Raw genomic sequence first — 22575 nt, 5'->3', positions numbered from 1 at the left:
GGTTTTGTTAAAGCAGGTCATGCCTACTCAACCTGGTTGGACTTCTTTGAGAAGGTCACCAAAGCAATGGATGAGGGCAGAATCGTTCACATTGCCTACCATGACCTGGCCAAAGCATTTGATACAATACCCCACTCGGGCATTGTTGACAACCTCAGAAGCTTAGATACAAACCTGTATGTCACCTGGAGGATAGTCAACTGGCTCAGAGACAGGACTCAGGAAGTTAGAAATGGGGAGTCCACCACTACAAAGAGGCCAGTCACAAGTGGAGTCCCTCAGGGATCAGTCCTTGGACTGCTCCTTTTGTTACTTACTTCTCAGAAGTCAAGGCCAATGTCAGTGGTCTCTGGCTTACTAAATTCGCAGATGACTGCAAATTAGGAGCCGTTATTGAATCTCACACTGACACACGTTCTGCAGGAGGGGCTGACATACAAACAACTGATGTCAGACCCACGAACTAAAACTAAATGCCAAGAAATGCATAATAGTATCATTTGGGAAGTCATCCATTCCTGGTAACTATCATATTCACAACACACCCTTTAGAGTTGACCCAGCAGTCAGGGACTTATGGACATACACAAATAGTAATCTAGCCTTTGACCATTATGTGTCTACAGTGGTGAGGAAATCATTCTGTGTTACGCAACTTATAAACAAAGGCATGGCATCTAAGTCCAAGGAAGTCATTGTTCCATTGTGTCATTGTTCCATTGTATTTGGCATTCGTCAGACCTATGATTGAGTACAATGCCCACTTTGGTATGTACCTAACCAGGCATATCCAACAACTGGAACATCTACATAGGTTCCTCACTGAAAGAATACAGGGCATAAATGTCCTATACAGATTGCCTCAAGACCCTATCCCTATATTCTGTCTCCTACAGGCTTTTGAGAGGAGATCTATGCCTTTCATACAGGGCATTGTCAGACCGCACTCTGATGGACCTCCGGAATATCCACAAAACAAACAGCACCAGAATTACCCATTCTAAAGACTTTAAACCTTGCCTATGATATAAATAGGACCTGCTGGAGAGAGAGGTATATATCCCAGAGACTACCCCGTCTATGGAACAGGCTCCCCATCCATGTGAAGCACTGTTCCTCCCTAACCCAATTCAAGTGCAGCTTAGACAATTGGATGGAAAACCAGAAATTCATCCCTGGTTTGGCACCTGCATCTCTAATGGACACAGGCAACCTGTAAATTGTTCATCTCCCAGGCCCGTGTTTACATTTATCAAGGGTATCAGAACTTGTCAGAGATTTGGGATGCATGTCTAGGTTTAAAAAGGCCGTTGTGGTCGTTAGCCTAGTAAACACCTATTACCTATAAGGGGGTCATTAGGCAACAAACTGTATTTGAGGGGGAGGCTCATAGAGGATTATGGGAAAGTTTTAAGGAGCTCAAGACATAGAGCACTAGCAAATTGCCTGATGAGATCTGTGGAGCAACTGTATAACCATCTGTGATAGTGGATGTACTTGGATGAAAAGGCTCCAGCATTGTGGTAAGTGCATAACTTATGGGGGGTTTGTTTGTTTTTTTCCCTTTTATGAATCATTAATTATATTTGTGTGTACAGAAGGGTGATCTTCTACAAGAGATCCCTTTAAAAACCTTTTGTAAGCTTAAAATTAAACATTTGTTTAGACTAGCTCACAGTGTTCTACTGCAAATTAGTTGACTCTAAACATTTAATAAAAGTCTTGTTTTGTGTTCTTTACAATTCTAAAATCCTTTGTCTGTTTGCAGATTTTTTTATGAATCTTCTGATAAACTGCTGGATGAAGTTTTACAGTCTTAACCAATCACCATCCTGAAGGGAATGATTTTTGTGTCATCTTTATCTGGAAACTGTTTTCAATAAAGTGGAGAAAAGAAAAGAATGAGACAGCAGAACAAAGTTGGAAAGTTGGCAGTTATGTTGTAAATACTGATAGAATGGTGTCGTCTAATTTTATTTTATATTGTGTGATTGTGGGATCACTGAAACTGTCTGCCACAAGTGTATTTTTTCATTCCTTTTAGTCACTGTACACTTCTTATGAGATATTTTTTAAACTCTTGAATATAATCCTAATTCATTAGGCCTTAATTCACTTGAATTAGGCTTGTCTACAACTTTACTACATTTTCTTCCAAATAAATATCATTATATTGGCATTGTTATTGTACAAAAATGTAAATCTTGCTATGCATTTTAAATTATAGATTTCATTATGTTATTGGAAAAAAGATTACATTATTTAAAGTAACACAAATGAAAGAAAAATTTGATGTTATGTAAAAAAATTATGGAATTTGTACAGCTGTGTAGTCACTGTTTATATTGCAGGAGCTTATTAAAAAAGTGAGTGTGAATGTATATAATTTAACCATGTCTTATTTAAACAAAGATCAACAGTAAAAGAATTTTTAAAGCATTGTCTGTCATTAATTTAAGGTATTTCATTTATAACTTCGTATTTCTGAAAATATCAGATATTGGGGGGGTAGCAGTTTTCAGCCAAATGACTTTTAGGAAATTACTGCTATATTAAACCTAAACACACATTTAGAAGAGTTACTGTAAGGTGTACAGCTTGTGGTAACATTTCTGCATTCAGAGACAGCCCTACCAGAATGCATTTGCACAAAGGCATGCAGCAGTGATGTGGGCTGTCTCCACACCTGTGCTAGATGCTAATTCGGTATTCCATAGTGAGACATATCATGCTTAACCATAGGCTATCCCCCAGAAATGCCCTGGGGTAAGTAGTTTACACAGCCAAGCAATTCAGACATCACTCTTCTATGCAAATTAGCATGGTTTATCCAGGCTGCTTGTTGTAGTTAACATTGATAAAATGCTGTGTTCATACATCACTGTAGAGGTAATTGCTGGGGAGTTTAGTGGTAATAGTGTGTGTGTGTGTGTGTGTGTGTGTGTGTGTGTGTGTGTGTGTGTGTGTGTGTGTGTGTTTAGTGCTGCATATGTGAATGTGTGCCAGCTAGCTCTGGTGGTAGCAGTACAGGTGTTAGGCAGAGGGTGGATAGGTGTGTATGTTTTGGTGGGTTGGACTGGCTGTTTTACTTCCACACACTCCTAGACTAATGAGCAAAGTGTACAACATTGATTCATGGAGACCACTAGCCACTAAGGGTACAGAGAGTGGTTGGGGTGGGGGACATAAAGCCACTAGGGATATTTCTAAAGATGTGGGTTGGAGGGGCTTGTAGGCAACAGGGAGAGCAGATCAGGGCTGAAAGGGTACAAGATGTAGGTGGGGAGTAACACTAGCCGCAAGGTGTAACTCTTTAATAATGTGCCCTAAGGGCCCTTTTTTTAAAGTAAGATCATGATGTGTGTTGTGGGACGATGACTTGATATCAAAGATACTCTCAATAGAGTGCCTTAAAGACACTAAAATGGTATCGGACCTTGCACCCTCCCAGCTCCCACTGTGGATAATAGTCCTCTGTGCCATCATTAGACACCAGAGATACAGGGGAATACATATAAAATTGGGAAAAGGGAAAAGGCTTCAAACCCTGCACCTTTGACACTAGAAAAAACAGCATTTCCCCTGTACACTACTTGATACGTTAGTATAGCAAGAGTTTCGTTGCATTTATAAGGAGGATATTTGCCTTTATGAAGGCCTGCAACAGTTCATGCGTTATGAGTGGGGAAGGACAGGATGCAAACCACACCCCTCAACCTCATAGGGCAAATAGTCTAGCCAAAGCCAAAACTTATGGGGGGGGGACACAGACACACAATCAGGGGTGGAGTTTTATTATTCTTCTGATAAACTTAGAAAGTCACTAAAATAACAGCTATTGATTTGGTAGCTTTACTGAAGGATATGAAGTCTGAAACTCTGTTGCATCCATCTGGCATTAATGACTGTAATCCGTGATTTATGAGGTTAGGAAAATGGAGACATCAGGGATGTTTTGACAACACATGGACATGTATAGGATATTTAGTGTACGTTTGTTTCACTGTTTGTATATGTGTGTGGGAATGTTAACGAGGGAAGGTGCTTGTCACAATTTGATGCATGAGCCAGCAGTGTTACCTACCATAAGAAAGTGTTGATCTGCAAAAAAATACCATATCGTGTAAACAGGGCCTTCTTGCTGTAGTCTTTAGTGTAGGGGGTGGAGTTTTTTCTGAATCCCCAAGTTAGTCTTCAAGGGTTTGTTCCCAGATTAATCTACCCCAGTAAAATGTTTCTGTTAAAATGCTAAAGAATTGTGAATTGTTTAAATTACTGTAAAAAGTGATTGCAATAAAATGCCTAAACTCCAGACACAGATTTCTCTACATCTCTTGACATACAGACAGTGACTTGACACCAGAGCCCTATTTATTGAGCAGCAGTTTGTTACGCATTTTTCCAGGTGAAAATTGGTCAGAACTGGAAATGCTGAACAAACCAGCTGAGTCTCAAGATGCATCAAGTTTTTGGAAGTCTAAGCTGCATAGGCACCACCACTAAGATGTATATACACAGTTCACAGACTTGAAGTTCTCTAAAAACACAGTCATTGCCACTGAGGTAGATACTGCTAAAAAGCTGTTATAATGCAAAGTATAGAGCTGATGCTGTAATAAGTCTCCCGCAACAGAGATGCTGCTGTAATGCTGTAATGTCTCCCACAACAGAGATGCTGCTGTAAAAATCTCAAAGTAAGAAAGTAAAAGATCATCTAACAAAAATCAGCACTTAACAAATTCTGGTAAGGTATTGTTTGTATGAAGGGCAAAAGCCCACCCATACTGGGACAGCATCTCCTTCATCAACCCTACTACTTAAATTAACATCTGACTCACTGCACCTTGATGTTGAGACCATAATCCCTTTTTGCATTAGGTTATTCTAATCATCTTTCTGTAGCGTTGTCCAGAATCTTGAAAAATGCATTTTTATGTAGTAAACTTGGAGGACTGTTATGAAACCCAGCTCAGAATATTTATTCAATATGTTAATTAGCAGCTTATTGCATGTCACTCCTATAGGAATGAGGGGGCGAAGAGATTAGCAGTGATTTGATTACCTCTGTGTTTTACACAGTTTAATCAAATACCTTTCCCCCATATGCATACCATCTCTGCATGATAGAGGAGCACCATTCACACCAGTGATATTTGATGGTAGCAGGTAGCCTATACAGGGGTTGCTCACTATGGCTCTGAGAATCAGTATTGATTTAGCTGTTTGGAGTCTGTGATGGAAGCCAAGTATAACAGATTTGTTCAGCCTTCCTAATGTATCCACTGCAACATCTTCTAAAATCTGGATTCTGATTACAGTACCTACTGAAGTAATTAAAATGAGTCCAATGAGCATATGGAGGAGCAAACAGTACCTAGAACTGTTTACTTTTCAGGACCTTTCTAATTGTAATAATGCATATTTTATCATGGACTTTACATGTTTCATTGTGGTCCACAGTTAAGTTTTACTTCATCTTTACCTTTCTTTCTGTCCTTAAGTATATACCGGTCAGAAAACTCAGTTATTTGCTCTTATTGCATGCCCCTCACTAATGTCCTGAGAGCAGATAATTACCAGGGATAAAGCAGGCATAATCTACAAGCTATCTTGGTATCCTTCTGACTATATTATCTGTGATTGTTTCTTTGCTGAATTAGATACATAATTGCAAGAAGAAAACTCTTGATCTACCTGTTGTAACTAATGACCGTCAGCTGCACCTTTCTGCTAACTCGCACCCAGATATGTTCTACTTTCCTGTTTATTCTTCCTATCATGTGTTCTCTTTTATTGTCTTTATTCATTTCTTCTTCACCATACTTTCTAGGAGTCCATTTAATTTGTCCACTATCCATTTCTCCTTATGTCTGAATTAAATATTGTTCCTTCTCTTGGAGATCATGACCTCTCCTACTCCTGTCTTTTTTTTCAGTTTTGTTTCTCCACTGTTTCCTTGTTTAGTTGGTATCTCCTTTCACGATCTCCTTTCCTGTTGTTTCCTCTAAAGATTATTTCTTGTCTGTCCAGTATCTCTCTGTATGTCATCTACATTCCATTCCTTCCTGTTAGCCTTTCTCTGTACTCACCATGACAGTTTCACTTCTGTGTTCTTCAGAACTGGGCATTATTATTCCAAGTGTGGTTTTATTCATGTCAGAGAACTTAGTTTTCATCTTTTTAAAATTTACCATGAAAGCTACAGTCCAGCTTCCTTGTGGCCTTCAGTACCATGGTTAAATTTTGTTCTTAATGATTACGTATGTGCCTTTTACTTCAGTTATTTTAAGCTGGACCTCTCCAAAAGTATATGCTGATGTCCTTTCCATATCACTATTACAGTATTCCTTATTAAAGGAACCCCCTGCCAAGGGTAGCCCAAAGTCCAGCCAGTATACCAAAGCCTTAGGATTTTTTAGTAGAATATCATGCATCACATGTATGCTCCCTGCTCATAGTGTAAGGCATAAAGGTGACGTACAGATATACCTACCTCATAACTTGTTTACCACCAGTCTGAATACTATCTTCGATTGTTGGTCTGAATGCTCCGTCATTTCTGCTGGTTACCAAGCCATTTTCAGATAAATTCCCCATTGGGGTTTTCTTCTTGTCTTTTTCTTTTATTTGCGAGGTTGCATGTCATCCATAAAGGAAAAATGTTAGTGTTTGAGACAGATTCCTCATAAGGATTGTCACAAGCAGTGTTTGTTTTGCTTGGGTGTTTCTCACGACCATACATTGTGTCTGATCTGTCAGGTCTTTGTCCCTATGACCTATCTACCTAGAGAACCAGTGTCTTAAGTTATTGGTACAGGGAGCAATGACAGAATTGTCCAGACCCAAGGGTCAGCTGTCTGCCAAGAAGATCAAAAAAGTTGCGTCAGATTCTGCTGCTGTACCACCTCTCTGGAGGTCTCTCTCAAGACTGGTAAAAGCCCAGAGGATCATTCAGTTATTCAGTCAGATTCCTCTGCTGTGACCCTTTCAGAAGCCAGCATGGATCTGGCTGCTCGCACTTCCTCTGAGATTCTGCAGATGTCCTTTATGGATGTTGAGGAAAAATTTCAGCAGATCATAGCCTAGGGACCAAGGGGTGTTCCACATATTCTTGTTAGGAAGGAGATTCACACTGTTGATTTGAGTGTCAGCAGGAGTCCGAACCTCCTAAGATCTTTAGGGCTAATATCACTTTGAAAAAGAAGAGGAAAACAAAACCTATTTCCCCTGCTTCTAAGGATCCCCAACATGAATGGCACAGGGGTTGTTTAATGCACTCATGGCCTTGAAGCTCCCCAGGGAGTTTCTGTTCCTACCTCCCTTGATCAGCTATACCTCTTAAGAGGCCTAGGAAACAGGACTCTTCTGATGAGCAATTGGACTCTGGAGAAGAGTCTTTAGCTTTTTCCTCTCAGATTCCATCTCCATTAGACTATGGTTCTGAGGAGGTCGTCTCCATTAGTCCGGACTGTCCCTTTGAAGAACTTTTCTTTGGGGATACTATGTATGATGGATTTGGATTCTTTCTTTTAAGTGGGACTGCACCCAGGTTTGTGGTGTCCACAAGAGATATGAACTCCTCCGTATGGAGTCTCCTAAGCTGTCTGCTGTCCTTGCTGTCTTGTTAGATACTTTTTCAGCAGCCTTTCCGGCTCCTGATTTCTAGCCTCCAGCCCCTAAATAACCTAATAGGTTTTATAAGGTGCCTGATGATTGTAAGTTTCTGTACAAATGTCCTTCTGTTGTCTGTCTCTTCTGACAAACCTTCCAAGCTATTGCCTTCTAAATTACTTCCTTCTGACAAAGACAGTAGGGCCATCGAAAGGCTGGGTGAACAGGTTTACCCTGTTGCTATCCTGGCCTTTCTGGCTATTAGCTACCAGACTCGTATGACCAGGTATAGTGCTGAATTCTTAGGCTTATCAGGTTATTTCTGACCTTCCTGATTCTGAGTAGAAGGTTTTGGCCATCTCTTGTTTGGGCTTATAGTAGTTATGATGCAGCAGATGATGCATCTAGAGCTGCTGCCTTTGGTTCTGTGTTAGGACGTTATTCTTGGCTTCACCTCCAACCTTTGCCTGATGATATTAAGGCTAAATTGATGGATGCTCCTCTTGACAATAAAAAATCTGTTTGGTTTTGCAGCTGCTGAGCTTTTTAAGTCCCTGCAGGAGAAGGGTAAGGCCTTGCAGGAATTGAAACATATTTTCCCCTATTATCAAATTTCAGAGGTGTTATTCTTCCAACCCCGCTTTTGTATCTAGACAGTCTCGCCCTCCTTCCAAAGGTAAAAAGGGTTCTAGAAAGGCTCCTCATGGTAAGTCTACTCAGACGACTCCTATGCAGAAGCCTCCTTTTCCAGACAAGCCAGGTTCTGTCTGACTACTTTCTTCCTTTCCCGCTAAGTTGAGTTCCTTTTATGTCTTCATCTTTCTCTCTCTTTTTGCACTTGGGATTCTTGGGTCCTGTTATTCACCAAGGATATTTCATGGTGTGGAAATCCATTCCTCCTCTTTTTGAGCATTTCACAGCTGCCTTAGATACAGATGATCATTTTTCCAATTGTGCTTCAGAGCATTTTGTCTCAAGACACCATCCAAGCAGTTTCTGCTACTCAAAAGGGGAAGGGGTTTTATTCTAGAATGGTTTTGGTTCCCAGGAAAGAAGACACCTGGAGGCCCATTCTGGATCTTTCTCAGCTCTACACCTTTCTGAAGGTTCCCTCCTGTTGAATGCTCTCTTCAGAACCTACTTCCTCCTCTTCTACCTCAGGCTTTACTAGTCTCTCTGGATGTCAAGGATGCCTATCTTTACATCCCTATTCATCCCTGTTTTAGGAAATTTTGCATTTCTCTGTTTCTTTTCATTTTCAGTTCTCTGCTTTGCCCCTTGGCCTCTCTACTGCCCCAAAGGTCTTCACCAAATGCCTCACTCCTGTGATTGCCTTTTGCATAAGGGGGATACAAATATTTCCTTACCTGGATGGACATACTCATTCAGGTTTCCTCTCTAGTGACCCTGTTTCAGCACCTCCACTATGCTGTTTCTCTTGCAAAGACTAGGGTTTATGAGAGATTTCCATAAATCATTTCTGACTCCTCCTCAGGATAATGGTTTTCTTGGGTGCAGGCTCCAGACCATTCCGATGCTGGTTTCTTGCCACCACCCAAGGCTCTGACTCTAATTTCCTTTTTTCAGTCCCTGTTTCTAAGGACTCTGGGTTACACGGCTTCCACCTGTCCTATGCTTCCTCTAACCAGGCTCCATATGAGGAAACTGCAGTGGTTCCTAAAATCACTATGGCTTCAACATTCACATCCTTTGGACTTTCTAGTTCATCTTCTTCCATGCCTCTAGAGCTCCTGTGGTGGATTCTTCAGCTGTCTATCAACCCACAACTTCCTTTTCAGACCCCAGTCCCCTCTAAGGATCTTTTTCAGATGCAGGATGGGCCATCTAAAGGTTCAGGCCTTTGGTCCATTCATCAGATGGTGGACTATATCAACATCAAGGAGATGAAGGTTCTCTTCCTTGCTGTTCAGACCTTCCATACTCTGTTCCATCCAGGACCTCTCAAAATCTTTACATGCAATACCACAGTGATGTGGTATATCAGCAAACAAGGGGGAACACGGTCTTGCCTCCTGTGCAGATTAGCATTCAGGTTTGGGATCTGGCTATCCAGTATCAAGTGACTTTTCAGGCTGTTTATATTCCTTCAGAACAGAATCTTGGGGGCATACTGTCTGAGCAGGTCCATAACACAGACACAAGTGGATGCTTCACAGAGATGTGTTTCTGGACATTGTCAACCGGTGTAGTATTCCTCAGGTAGATCTTTTTGCCTCCTCTCTGAGCAGACAGCTTCCTCTCTTTTGCACAAGCTTCCCAAGTCCTGTGGCACAGAAGGTGGACTCCCTCTCTCTTTCCTGGAAGGGATGTTTCTCTTTGCCTTCCCTCTCCTTCTCATACCAAGGGTCCTGTTCAAGATAGAACAAGACTCCCCCAAAATCTTGTTAGCGACTGTCTTTTGGCCCAGACAATATTGGTTCCTTCTACTGCACCCAGCCAAGGGCGGTCACCACAAGTTACTTCACATGGTGGACCTAACAACCTTTTAGGCACCTTTTTTTTCTGAGGACATGCTGTGGGTTCTTCAGGAGGCCAGGAAACCCTCTACCAGGAAATATTATTTGTCCAAATGGAATAGATTTTCTGTCTGTCTTGCTGGTAAACAGGATCCACTTTCTGCGGAAGTTCCTTTGGTTCTCTCTTATTTGTGTGAATTGGTACATGCTGGGTTGGCATTCTTCAATTAAAACTCACCTTTCAGCTATTTCTGCTCGTCTGCCTTTGACTCCTATGTTTGAGGCCAAACAATTTCTTAAAGGCATCCTTCATATTAGACCTCCCAGGGAGCCTAGTCCTCCTTCCTGGGACCTTAATTTTGTTCTTGAAAAATTAACTCAGGCTTCTTTTGAGCCTGTAGCTTCAGTTTCCTTAAAGCATTGGACAGGAAGACTGTTCTTTTGACCCTTACGTTAGCTAGAAGGGTGTCTGAACTTCAGGCCCTTCTGGTTGTCCTTCCTTGCTTAGTTTTTCATCGGGCCAGGGTGTCTCTATATTTGTACCCAAGGTGGTTAATAAATTGTTTCTTAATCAGTCTATTAATTTGCCCACTTTTTCCCTTGTATGCAGTCTGCTAGTGAGAAGATTCTTCACACATTGGATTTACATGGGCAGCTCAGATATTTGGATAAGGCATTCGCAAGTCTGAATGACTTTTTGTTTCCTTTCATCTTAGTATTTCTAGATTTGGCTGCTTTAAACTAACCATTTCTTCTTGGAATTTAAGGCCATTTTTTTTTACGGGAAAAGCCTTTCTGCTTCTGTAAAGGCTCATTCTGTTAAGGCTGTGGCTTCGTCTGGTGCTTTTTTCAAGGGATTGGATACCATCTGCATTCTTGAAGCTGCTATTTGGACTTCTGTCCATACTATTACTAAGCATTACAATCTGGTTTCCAGGGCTAGAGCTGGATTTACGAGGGCTATCCTGCGTGGCTTTCTTGAGGGCTCTGCTGGGCCTTCCTCCTCCCAAGTTTTCTCTTGAGCTTTTGTACTCTCCCTTTATTAAGAAATACAGCAACAGTGATATGGAAGAACGTAGTACAATTGTGTAAACTCTTACCATAAGAGTAGATGCCCTTTCCTTCACTGATGCAGTATTCCCTCCCTCCTACCCCTTTTCTAACTACTTTTTTCTTTCTGGATGCACATGTTACTTCTTTTCTCCTTAGACTGTTGTTCCTCCTGGGGCTTTTCAATTCTGAGGGAGATAGGTATGTCTGTACCTTTATGCTCTATGCCCTGAGCAGGGAGCATATGTGTGATGTATGATCTCCTTTTAAAATTTTTAAGGCTTTGGTATACTGGCTGGATATTGGGCAATCCTTGGAAGGGTATTCCTTTAGTAAATAATGCTGCAACAGTGAAGGGAAGGACATGTACTTTTATGGTAAGATTTTACACAACTGTACTCTCTCTCCCTTTTGCCATTACCCAGCTCTATAGGACTTTGCATTTCTTGCCATTGGATCTCAAATGCCACTTTGCAAGCTATGCTGTTATTTTTATGTCCTTTGTTAAGCTGGTTCTCTTATCTGTGTGTCATCCATAGAGTTAAATTCTATTCCTTATAACTTACCATTTTGTCAGATGCAAACATCCTGAAGAGCACAGCCCCAGGAAATGTTTCATGTGGCTCACTGCTAAGCTCTTTCTGGTGCTATTGTCATTTCTCCATGCATTCATTCTTTAACCAACTCCTATTTTTAACTCAAACCTACACCTTCTCAGTTTGTATTTCTCTAGTGGTCGCTGTAAAGATCAGGATTATAGCATCAACCAGACTTCTGTTATCCACTTCTGCAGTTACCATTACAAAATTATATAAGGTTTGTTATACAGGATCTTCTACCTGCATTCTCATGCTTATTACTGTCCAGGGGTGGTTATCCTCAAAAGTAATTAGAGAGACATTTCTCCTTCAGTAACTTCTCCATGGTTTTCCATACTAAGGTCATATTTACTGACTTGGAATTGTTGTGATTGCTTTTTGCTTCTTCTGTGATGCCCACCGCTGCTACCAGTATGTGATGGCCACTACTGCCACCAGTATGTGACATCCCCAAGCTGGGCCAGTAATCGAGCCTGAGGATAAGTTCTTTGTAGAGAAGTATACAATATTGAAAGGGATGCTCCTAAAAAGAGGCTATCCTGAAAAGTTAGTTAAGGAACTTATTGAAGAAGTTCAACATAAAAGGATGGTAGGAACATGTAAACCTATTTTAGGGAACTATGAGAGGGAAGAAATAGAAAATGAAACTAGTAATAGTGAAATACACTCCAATAGAGTTATCCATGTAACAGTGAGGACAAAAATCACATACTCTATTAGTTTTACAACACCCTTTAGTATGTATGCTGACAGCATTAGAGATATCTTAAGACAATATTGGGGGGATACTGTCTACCAACAATGACGTAGCTAAAAAACAAATAATCTACAAGCGAGGTAGAAACTTAAAATCTTTGTTGGAAGTACCAAGAGTGAGTGTAAGAACACCTGGTATGTTCAAATGCGAAGCCTGTAACGTATGCGGATATATGACTTCTGGTTATACCTTTGAACTTGACAACAAAATGTATAGAGTGTATGGGAGGTATAACTGTAACTCTAGATTGGTCATCTACCTTGCACAGTGCCAGATGTGTGCAGCTTATTATATCGGGAAAACCGATAGAAAATTGAAAAATAGGGTATGTGAACACATAAACAGCATAAGGAAAGAGAACGCACTGGCAAGACACCATAACCACCCAGGGCATATATTCACTTTTAGGGTAATTGACCAGATTACACCTAAGCTATCAGGGGGGCCTTTTTCATTATTATTGGAAAAGCAAGAAGTTCTATGGCAGTTATGTTTAGATGCAGGTAGAAAGCCGGGATTGAATGAAGTAACGGCCATAGCCTGTATTTTAAAACTAAAAGCCTGCAGAGATGAAGAATTCAAGTAAATAATAATAACAAATAACTATCCTACTTGCACATCATTATTACTTACCCTCACACAAGGGGTCTAATATTGATAATGCTTTACTTAGAAATGATAACACTTGGAGATCTACCAATCTCATTTGCACTGAGGCTGGGGTTAAGAGTTTTAGTAGTAAGTGAACAAAATTAAAATGTATTTACTATTAATTTTGTCATTGTTAAGTAGCATAACTGTTTACCACTTTATTTTAACATATTATTTGGTGTTAACAGCTTATGTAAGTGTATAATAGAATGTGATGAACTACTTAGTTTTAATTGAACGTATAAACTAGAAAGTTTAAAAGAATGATTTTACACAGTATTTTAAATGATTTTTTACATGTGACTTTTAAATTAGTGAAGGTTGTTAGGGATTGGTTAATTAGTGTTAGGGTACTTAATGGTTTGTATTTAAGATGTGTGTATCAGTTGTGAACTTTGTCTGAAGAAGTCCAGTCATTGAACCGGACGAAAAGTGCTTCACTTGTCTGTTTAATTCAATTTTGTGCAGTTGAACAAGTTATCTTTGAGTGCCCTTTACTTACGTATATGTTTCTTGGCATCTTTGTGGAGTCTTCTCCCTTATTGCCCTTTTCTGTTTCCATGCAAGTATTCTGCCGTCTTAGACATGCATTTAGAATCTGTTTTCTTTCCTATGCCTGTTGCTCTCCATTACTGGCTTGCTTATTTCTTTTCATTCTGTATGCATTTGCCTTGCTTTCCATCTTAAGGCATAACCTAAGGACATATCCATCCTTCCCTGCCAGTGCATCAAATGCCTAATGAAATTCTGGTCAGCTTAGCCATATTTAAGGCTTTATCCATCTATGCCATGGTGCTGGCCAAAGGTACACGTATCTTGATATACCTTTCCAGACTGCTATTCAGCATCAGAGTATTTTGTGGACTGAGGCAGTCTTTCTTTGCAAACAGCTCAGTGTTTTTCAAAGTTGTAGCCTAATTGAAAATATATACTTTGTCCATGCTCCTTCCCATTTCATCAGCTAGCAGTAGAACTGTTCTCATTTTTCCTTGCTGGCTTTGGGCATAGAACCATGGTGCATGGTCAAAAGCATTTTTGTCTTGACTCTAAAAATCATGATTGATTTGTTTTTTGCAAATAATACTTTAAAAGCATATTTTTCCCTATGGGGGAATTAATAATCCTATACACTCCATGCATGTGGCTTTTTCAGGTATATACCATAATGTAATATACTCCACTATGTGGTCATTGGAGTTCTGAGCAAGGGCAAGCCCTGGCCACAGTGACTTTTTTTCTGAAAACCTGTTTCAGCCATGTGATGTTCGACACTTGGACTTTGTGGTGTAGCAGTCAATGTACTTTGGGCACTTGTGTCACCACAAAGAGGGATACCATGCTGATCAGCTGCATATACTCTACCATCTAACTGCCTGGTCCAGCTTGCTGCCCCTGTGTATCCCATCTACTGGACCACTGGTAGGCATGTAGACCACAATGTCTTATGCACATCATCTTAGCCATCCTGGTCACTACCTGTTTTGAACTTGCTAATCTTACCCCTAGAGACTATGTGTATTTGTACAAAGCTTATTTTTCCACTGTCTCCCCATTTGATTACTCTGGTAGTTGAGGCCTGCACCACCAGTACCCCGTCCATTTCTCTTTTCATAAGTCGTCAGCACTCCATTCAGTCTTGACTGCCTTTTCTGCTTGTTTGCCTTCGTGCTAGTCTGACCTTGCATGGTTTTCCCTCATTCTCCCTTCATAGTTTCATAGTAGTGTACTAGGCTATCTGCCCGGGGGCATTTATAAGCCTAGCCAACAGTGATGTGGCTTTACGCCACCCCATACTATATAGTTGTGCCTCTCTAGTAGTGACACATGTGGGACCCCATTATTTAGTAAACTATACCTCTGTCTAGTAGTGACACTGAGGTGACTCCCGGGGTAAACTTGCGATCTCCCATCCATGCATCGAGATTTTTCTTGAACAGTGCCAATGAAGGGCTCTGTCTCACATGAACTGGGATTTTGTTCCAGAGTATGGGTAACCTCTGTGTTATGAATCTATCCCTCCAGCATGTCCTATTCATATTTGTGCAGAGGTTGAAATCTTTAGCTCGTGTGGTTCTGGTGGATTTGGATTTCTTGAGATGGAGCATGTCCATCAATTCCTGATTGGACATGGCCCTGTATGTTAGGCACAAATCACCTCTGAGCAGGCGGTATGCTACTGAATAGAGCTGGAGTTTCTTTAATCTAGCTGGATAAGGCACATGTTTGAGACCTATGATCCTCTTGGTGAGGTACTTCTGGGGTCTTTCCAGTTGTTGCATGTGCCGGGTGAGATACATCCCAAATGGAGCATTATATTCAATTATGGGCCTGACAAGGGAGGAATATAGAGGTACAATGACCTCCTTTGATCTGGATGAAAATCCCTTCATGATGAGATGGGCAAGGTAGAATGTCTTTCTGACCACTTTGGCAACATGGTTGTCAAAGGAGAGGTCACTATCGACTTGAGTCCCCAGGTCTCTGATTACTTCTTCCGTATTCAGTGGGTTATTGTCTACGTGATAATTTGTGGGTACTTTGTTTTTCCCAAAGGGGATGACTATACATTTTTTGGCGTTAAGTTTGAGGCCATGATTCCGGCACCAGTTGTCCGTTTCAGTGAGACCTTTCTGCAGGATGTGTGTGTCAGCAGGTGAATCCACTATGGCACCCAGTTTGCAGTCATCTGCAAACTTTGTCAGCCATAATCCTTCCATATTTGCTTTCACATCTGAGAAGTAAATGCCGAATAGGAGTGGACCCAAGACTGAGCCCTGTGGGACACCACTTGTGACTGGTTTTGAGTCTGACATGGCTCCAGCAATTTTAACCTTATGGGTTCTGTTTTTTAACCAGTTTGCTACCCATCTTGTGACATATGGATTTACATTTAGGCTGCTGAGCTTGTCAATGATGCCAGAGTGTGGTATCGTGTCAAAGGCCTTAGCCAAGTCCAAGTAGGCAGTGTGGACAGCCTTGCCCTCATCGATGGCACTAGTGACTGTCTCGAAGAAGTCAACCAGGTTTAAGAGGCAGGATCTGCCTTTTACAAAACCGAACTGTGTGGGATCAAGGGTCTGCAGATCCCCAATGTCGCCATTTATGAGTTCCATGATGATTCTTTCCATAGCCTTGCAGACCAGGCTGGTCAAACTTATGGGGCGGTAGTTACCAGGGTCAGTAGAATTTCCCCCTTTGTGGAGTGGGACCACTGTTGCTGTCGCCAGTGTTCAGGTACATAACCTGTAGTGAGGCTAAGACTGAATAGAGTTCTTAGGGGCGGGTTTAGTTCATCTTGAAGTTCACGTAACACGCAACCGGGGATACCATCGGGTCCCATAGATGCTGTGTTTTTGCCTTGTTGAGTGCTGATTTCACCTGTATGTCTGTGATGACAGGTAGGTTACATTCAGTAGGGATAATTACTTCATCTTTAGGGGTGAGGGAGGAGAAATTTGCACTGAACCTATCTGCCAGAATATTGGCAATGTCGGTAGGGTCAGTGAATTTTTGTCATTGTGTACTAGCTCAGAGCATATCTGAGAATTCCTCCCAAGGTTTTGACATAATTGAAGAAGGCCTTGTGATTGTCTTTGGTATCCTTGGCAATCTTTTCTCAAAGTTTGCTTTAGATGTTTTATGAGAGAACGTAGTTTTTACTTGTGCTGATCAGGGAAGCCTTTCCCTTGTGGGATTTGGCTTTGTCCTGCAGTAGCTTCCTTCTTTGTTGTACAGTTTGTTTATAGCGGGGTCCACCAAACCGGGCGTTTTCCTTGGTGGAGAGGGTCTTGGTTTTAGTTGGGATTGCTTGATCCATGCATTCTTGGAGATGTCCGTAGAAGGCTTTTGTGAAGGATTCAGCATTTTGGGATGTGGTTTCCATTAACCCAGTAGGCTTAAAGGATATCATTTCTGACTTGAGGAGTGCAAAGTCAGCTTTTGAAAAGTTTTTCACTGTAGTCTTTTGTTCTGGGGGTGGGGTGGGATATGTACATCCAACGTGATCAGTTTATGATCAGATCTTACTAGTGAGGGTTTATATCCGGTGCGGAGCATTTGGACCCCATGTTTGTGATAATCAGGTCAAGTATATTATCTCTCCTCGTAGGAGAAGTGACCAGTTGCTCCATAGCATTTGAGTTTATGAATTCCAGGAATCTTTGGGCTAGGGTGTTAGGGCTAGAATAGTGGGCCCAGTCTATGTTGGGGTAGTTGAAGTCACCCAATATGATGGTGTTTGGGGTGACATTCATATCCTCCAGTGTTTTCAGGAATGCTTGATGGGATTCCTGGGATTGGGAGGGAGTTCTATAACATGCGACCAGTTGTATGGCAGTTTTGCCTATGGTGAGTAAAACTTGTATGGTTTCTGATGCTTCATGGGTAGCCACCAATCGAGAGGTGTAGGTGTCCTTTATGAAAATGGACACTCCCCCTCCCTTTGTGGTTTGGCCTGGAACTTGAGGTCAAGCATGATATGAGGTATAGCCTGGTAGCTGGAGTGCTCTCAGGAGCCTTGAACCAGGTTTCGGTTACTGCACAGACATCGATGTTCTCCATACTGAGAAGTGCTTGAGTGCCTGCATCTTGAGATTTAGACTTCTGGCATTGAGCAGCATTACCCTTAATTTTTTCCATTTTGTTTTTATGGAGGTTGATTTGTCCTTTGAGCATTGCCTAAAAAGGCACTATGGGGTGGCAAGAGCCTTGGCCAGTATCCGGAAGCCCAGTGGTGACAGGTGCAAGCCATCCCTTGCGGCAACGTGGCTTGTCCAGCATGTCATCCCAGGCTGACAGACATTGGATCCCCTAGAATGACACCAGTGATTAAGCCAATTGTTAAAACTGATCATTTTGTCTTTGTACTGAGGCATCATTCTTGGTGAAGGCAGGATGCTGCTCAGGGTCAGGGTCATACCAGTCTGGGCTACATAATCGGAGAGCTCCTCAATGTCTCTTTTCATGTAGTCCAGGGAGGTACGTCTCAGGTCATTCACACCTGCATGGACAATGACTGAATCATACTTGTACTTGCTTTGGAGTGACCTGAGTGCGTGTGTAATGTGGCGGATCCTAGCCCCCGATAGGCAGCTCACCGTTACCCTCTCCTTATTCAGCCTGGTAAGTGGAACGTCGGTGTGTCTGACTATAGAGTCACCTATTACTAATGTCTCTGGCATAGTGTTTTGCCTTAGGGGCTGTGATTGTGTGACACACCTGTTGCTTGAGGTATGTGTTGTAGGTGTTGCGTTTTGTGGGGTGTATTTCTGGGTGTCTGCTTTGGAGGCCTCTGTTGTTTTGGTAAGTTTTTTATAAGAGCCTCCGAGTATGTCTTTGTGTTCTTATGTGTTTGGTTTGTAGTAGTGGTGGTTTTATGTGTGACTGGTTTTGCTTTGGGTGTGGGTACCATCTCCTCCTGTCTGGTCTTGCCAGTCCTGAGTTGAGAGAGTTCAGCCTCCAGTCTGGCTATATAGTTGCATCTCACAAGTATATGTGTTAGTAGGAAGGAGGAGAAGGTTGTCTGTGTACATGAGACAATTGTAACATTGTCTTAAGATTCCCAGATTAACCAGCTGAACAAGAGAGGATGCTAGTGGTCTACCACTCGACATACTAGAATATTATACTTCCCCATTTGCTTTTTGCCCCACTTGGTTCTGCTTCCTGATGCCACAGCATCTTCTGCTGAAGTACCTGTTCCCATTTTGCCACTTTCCTTGTCTTGTTTCCTCAGTTTGCTCTTCTTCCTAGTTTCTCATCTCTGATACTCCTTTGTCTTTTTTTCTTTTAGTGCTGTTAGTTATGTCCTCCCTTCCCCTCTACCTGTCACGTTCCCTCTGACTTGCCATTGCCTCCACTCCCTCATCCTCCAGTACATCATGCTTCCTTTTCAATTACTCCTCTGTCCTTGTACAGTTCTAGTTTTCCCAATAACGTTTTCAGCTCCTGAACTCCACCTTTAGTAATCTTGGTCATCCAGAGAACTTGCATTTCTCATCTCTTTACATGTCCCTGAGGCTGAGCCACATTCCTGTCATCCACACTGTATATTTTTTAAATAATTTTGTAAACTTTTATAAAAGAGTCAACAATACCGTGCATGTCTCTAGTTGATTGGCTACCTTCACTTTTCACCATTCCAATGTATACATAATCCTTCAACCCAACCTGCCTCTAGCTCTTCTTGTCTGTTCTGTCCTAGAATTCAGCCACATTTCCCTATTTCTGATATCCTTCCTAGAATGCCCCCAGTGTCTTCATTTTTCTGATTCATTTTCTCAACTTCTTTCCCTACTTAATCACAATCCTCCTAGTCTCTATCTGCATTACCTCTATCTCCTGCCTTTTCTCCTTCCCCCTCTCTATTCAGTCTACATTTTTATACCTATGTGGCTAGCAACATACATCAGTTTTGTAAACATGTATGCTTACCATATACAACACTCGCCTCAAAAAAAAATTCCTTGCTGATCTCCCATGCCTCTCATATCCTGCCTTTCAGTAGCTCTGGCATCATCTTATTCTATGCATGCTTTATCTTTTCCCTTTCTTTTTGTTTGCCTCTTATTTGTCTTCCATGTCCCCTTGTATACCCCCTGCATTCCTTATAGTACCGTTCTTCACTAAACTTTTTGTTTATACTTTCAGAAGTCATTACTGCCCATTTCTTTCTCCTAGTTCTCACACACAACCGTTCTCACCCCAGCTCTGATTGTTCATTCTCCACCCATCATATAACACCTATTCTACCAAATCCTTTTTTTCTCTCATTTGTTAACCATGCAGGTGTACTGGTCAATATGTACCCTTTTCAGTTTTCTTTCATTAATACTTGGTCCTGGTATAGCCTCAAAGTCCATAAACACCTTTAGCACTTTCTCCATATTGAGACCCACACTATTAACTTGCAGCCATCTGAAAACAGTTGAAGTTTGCCACCGTCTGGTGAGGAAAGTAATCTCTTTTTTGTCTGTGAGCTGCTTAAACTGATAGCGCTGCTTTCTTTTTACCTGTTCCATTTTGTTTCTGTTTTACCTGTTCCATTTTGTTTTCTGTTTTGGGAAATCTACTTGGCATAGTGTTTTTGTTCTGTGTGTCAGATAGACACATAAATTATCCAGGATGCACATTTCACATGCTTTTTTTTATTGGCTAATTTTTTTGAGTGGTAATTAAATACACAGCGTATGTCTGTGGCCTTGACTTTTCTGATAAGACCATGCCTGCAATAGCTACAAGTACGTCTGGTAACTCCTTGCTGGTTATTTTTCCCACCCACACTCTCATTCCTTGATCTGCTTTTTAAACTTGGTGATTTTAAGTGCCCACCCTTACTGTAAATTAGGCTTTATAAGCTCCTGCCTTTTTATGCTGCTAATGATATCTTGAATTATTTATTTGCCTTTCCTTGTGCTTATTTTGAAAAAAAAAAAAGCATTTTGCCTCTTGTCTGTTCTGATTTACTTGCTCTGAGTTCATTATCTTGCTAGCTGTTGGATAAAGTACTGTATTTTTACACACTAGCAAGCTCTTTTCTGCATTTTTACATCAAGTGGGTAGAGGATTTTCCATCTAGTGGCAATGGATGGTAGTCTGGTCTGTATAAGTTGGGGCAACACACCAAAGATTCTTACATGTAGTTGTTTTATTTGCCAGAGGACTTATTAATAAGCTTGCCTTGTTATTAGTACCTTTATAAATTCTGGACAATCAAGTGGTTCTTGGCTCACTTCTACAAAGTCAAGTACTTTTATTGAATAGTCAAACTTTTATACACTGTTTAAAGTACACTACTATCTTGAATTACTTATTGCCTTTCCATAAGTTTATTTAATTATGGTAGTATTTCACTTTGGGCAATTTTACTGTGCTCTTATGTTAAGAGGACTGGGATTATTCATCTAGTGACAGTAGGTGTGTCCCTGGTCTGAGTTGGGAAGCACTCAAAGACACACAAGTGTAGTTGTTTTATTGGCCAGAGGACTCAGTAGTTAGTTTTCTGTATTTCCAGTGCTGGTATAAATTTGGCACATTTGCAAGGAGCTGCTCTCTGTGCCAGTGCCCTGTACAGATGCAAACAACTAGAAATACTGCTTATTTTCATTATACTGTGAAAGTTTGCCATGCTTTTTATTGTCTTTGTTTTTTGCAATTCTTTAAATTTGCATTTTCATACTGCTGGTAAGGGCGGCTGTTCTGCACTGAAATACATTGCATCTAGTGTTGCCTAGTTAGTATTAGGCATCTGTTTGTGGTTCCTTAACATTTGTGCTCCAAACCAGTCATTTTACATTAAGAGGGTCAAAGTCTGAGTTATTGTGGCAGGAGAGGCTGACTTCACCTGAGTATTGCTAGTGGAAAGCTCATTGCATACTTACCTGATTGGCCTTAGGGCATAGCTAATGTAAAACTTGATTTTTCAGATAGTACATAAGCCTTGCATTTGTGTGAAGCTGCTCTTTGCACAGTGGTTGTCACTGGTGCCTTGTATATATGCATTTACAAGAAGATGAAATTTCCCTATAAAAAACACATTGGAACTTTACCTCAGTCCTCCATTACTCAAAGGGCAGCTAGGTTGTGCGATGAGCAGCATTTGCGCATTTAGTTAGGGCTATTTAGTTCTATCTTATCTTATTATAGCACCCAGGACTATCGCTGCACAGAGATCATCTGGTTTGGGCACTGGGCAGCATCACTGGTTAGGTTAGCTGCAGATTACACCAAGTAAACACCGTTCCCTCGTCCATTTACAAACACCCTCCACTCCTATTCCTTGCAAATACACATTAGGACACTGCAAACCTGGATGGGCACTTTCCTACTTTCTCTGCCTCCAGCTTGGTGGTGGGCATAGGCTTCCAGAGGCAACTTAACAATTGCTTTATGTACATTGACAACCACTTAGTTCTCAAACAGACAAATACAGTATGTGACAGATGTAGTTACACATTGACACTGGAGGTTAGACTTTCACATACATACACAAAAAGCAACAAATATGTTGTCAATGACTCACACACACATCACTCTCTGCACCCACAAAGGACCACATACATAGACTTACATTTGTTTAGGTGCTCACATGTAAATTACCCAAACCAAACCTCAAAGGCCTCTCAGGCACAGTCCTCAGAAACTCTGAAAAAAGCATACATGACACTTCCCATCACAATGCATAAAGCCACATCTCATTGTCTCTCAACTACCAAGCCCATAAGATGAAACACTTCACAATCTAATATTCTGATCATGGGCGACTCCTTTGTGAGACACACTGATGTCCCTCTAACTAGACTGGATAAGAAAAAGGTTACAGTTTAGTTGACTAGCAGGGGCCAGGATGTGCCAGATCACACAAGCACTCATGTCACTTACCCCCAAGTACTTTAAATATTAGACAAAGATAACCCAAGTAAGCACAAAATGC

General features: G+C 41.2%; 1 protein-coding gene across 2 annotated transcripts in view; it reads left to right on the top strand.

Annotated features, from left to right (window-relative positions):
- The window catches only part of NCAPG2 (non-SMC condensin II complex subunit G2), a 1874483-nt gene extending 1872044 nt beyond the window's left edge, over positions 1 to 2439 (top strand). For both annotated transcript variants that reach the window (XM_044062031.1, XM_044062030.1), the window contains exon 28: positions 1769 to 2439. In XM_044062031.1, coding sequence (XP_043917966.1) covers positions 1769 to 1820 — 52 coding nt within the window. In that variant the 3' untranslated portion in view covers positions 1821 to 2439. The remainder of the gene's footprint in view (positions 1 to 1768) is intronic.
- The last annotated feature ends 20136 nt before the right edge of the window (positions 2440 to 22575 follow it).

This window comes from Protopterus annectens, chromosome 2.part1, assembly GCF_019279795.1.
Source record: "Protopterus annectens isolate FY-2018-M chromosome 2.part1, PAN1.0, whole genome shotgun sequence".
Lineage (NCBI taxonomy): Eukaryota > Metazoa > Chordata > Ceratodontiformes > Protopteridae > Protopterus > Protopterus annectens.
This window is presented reverse-complemented; position numbering and strand designations above follow the sequence as displayed.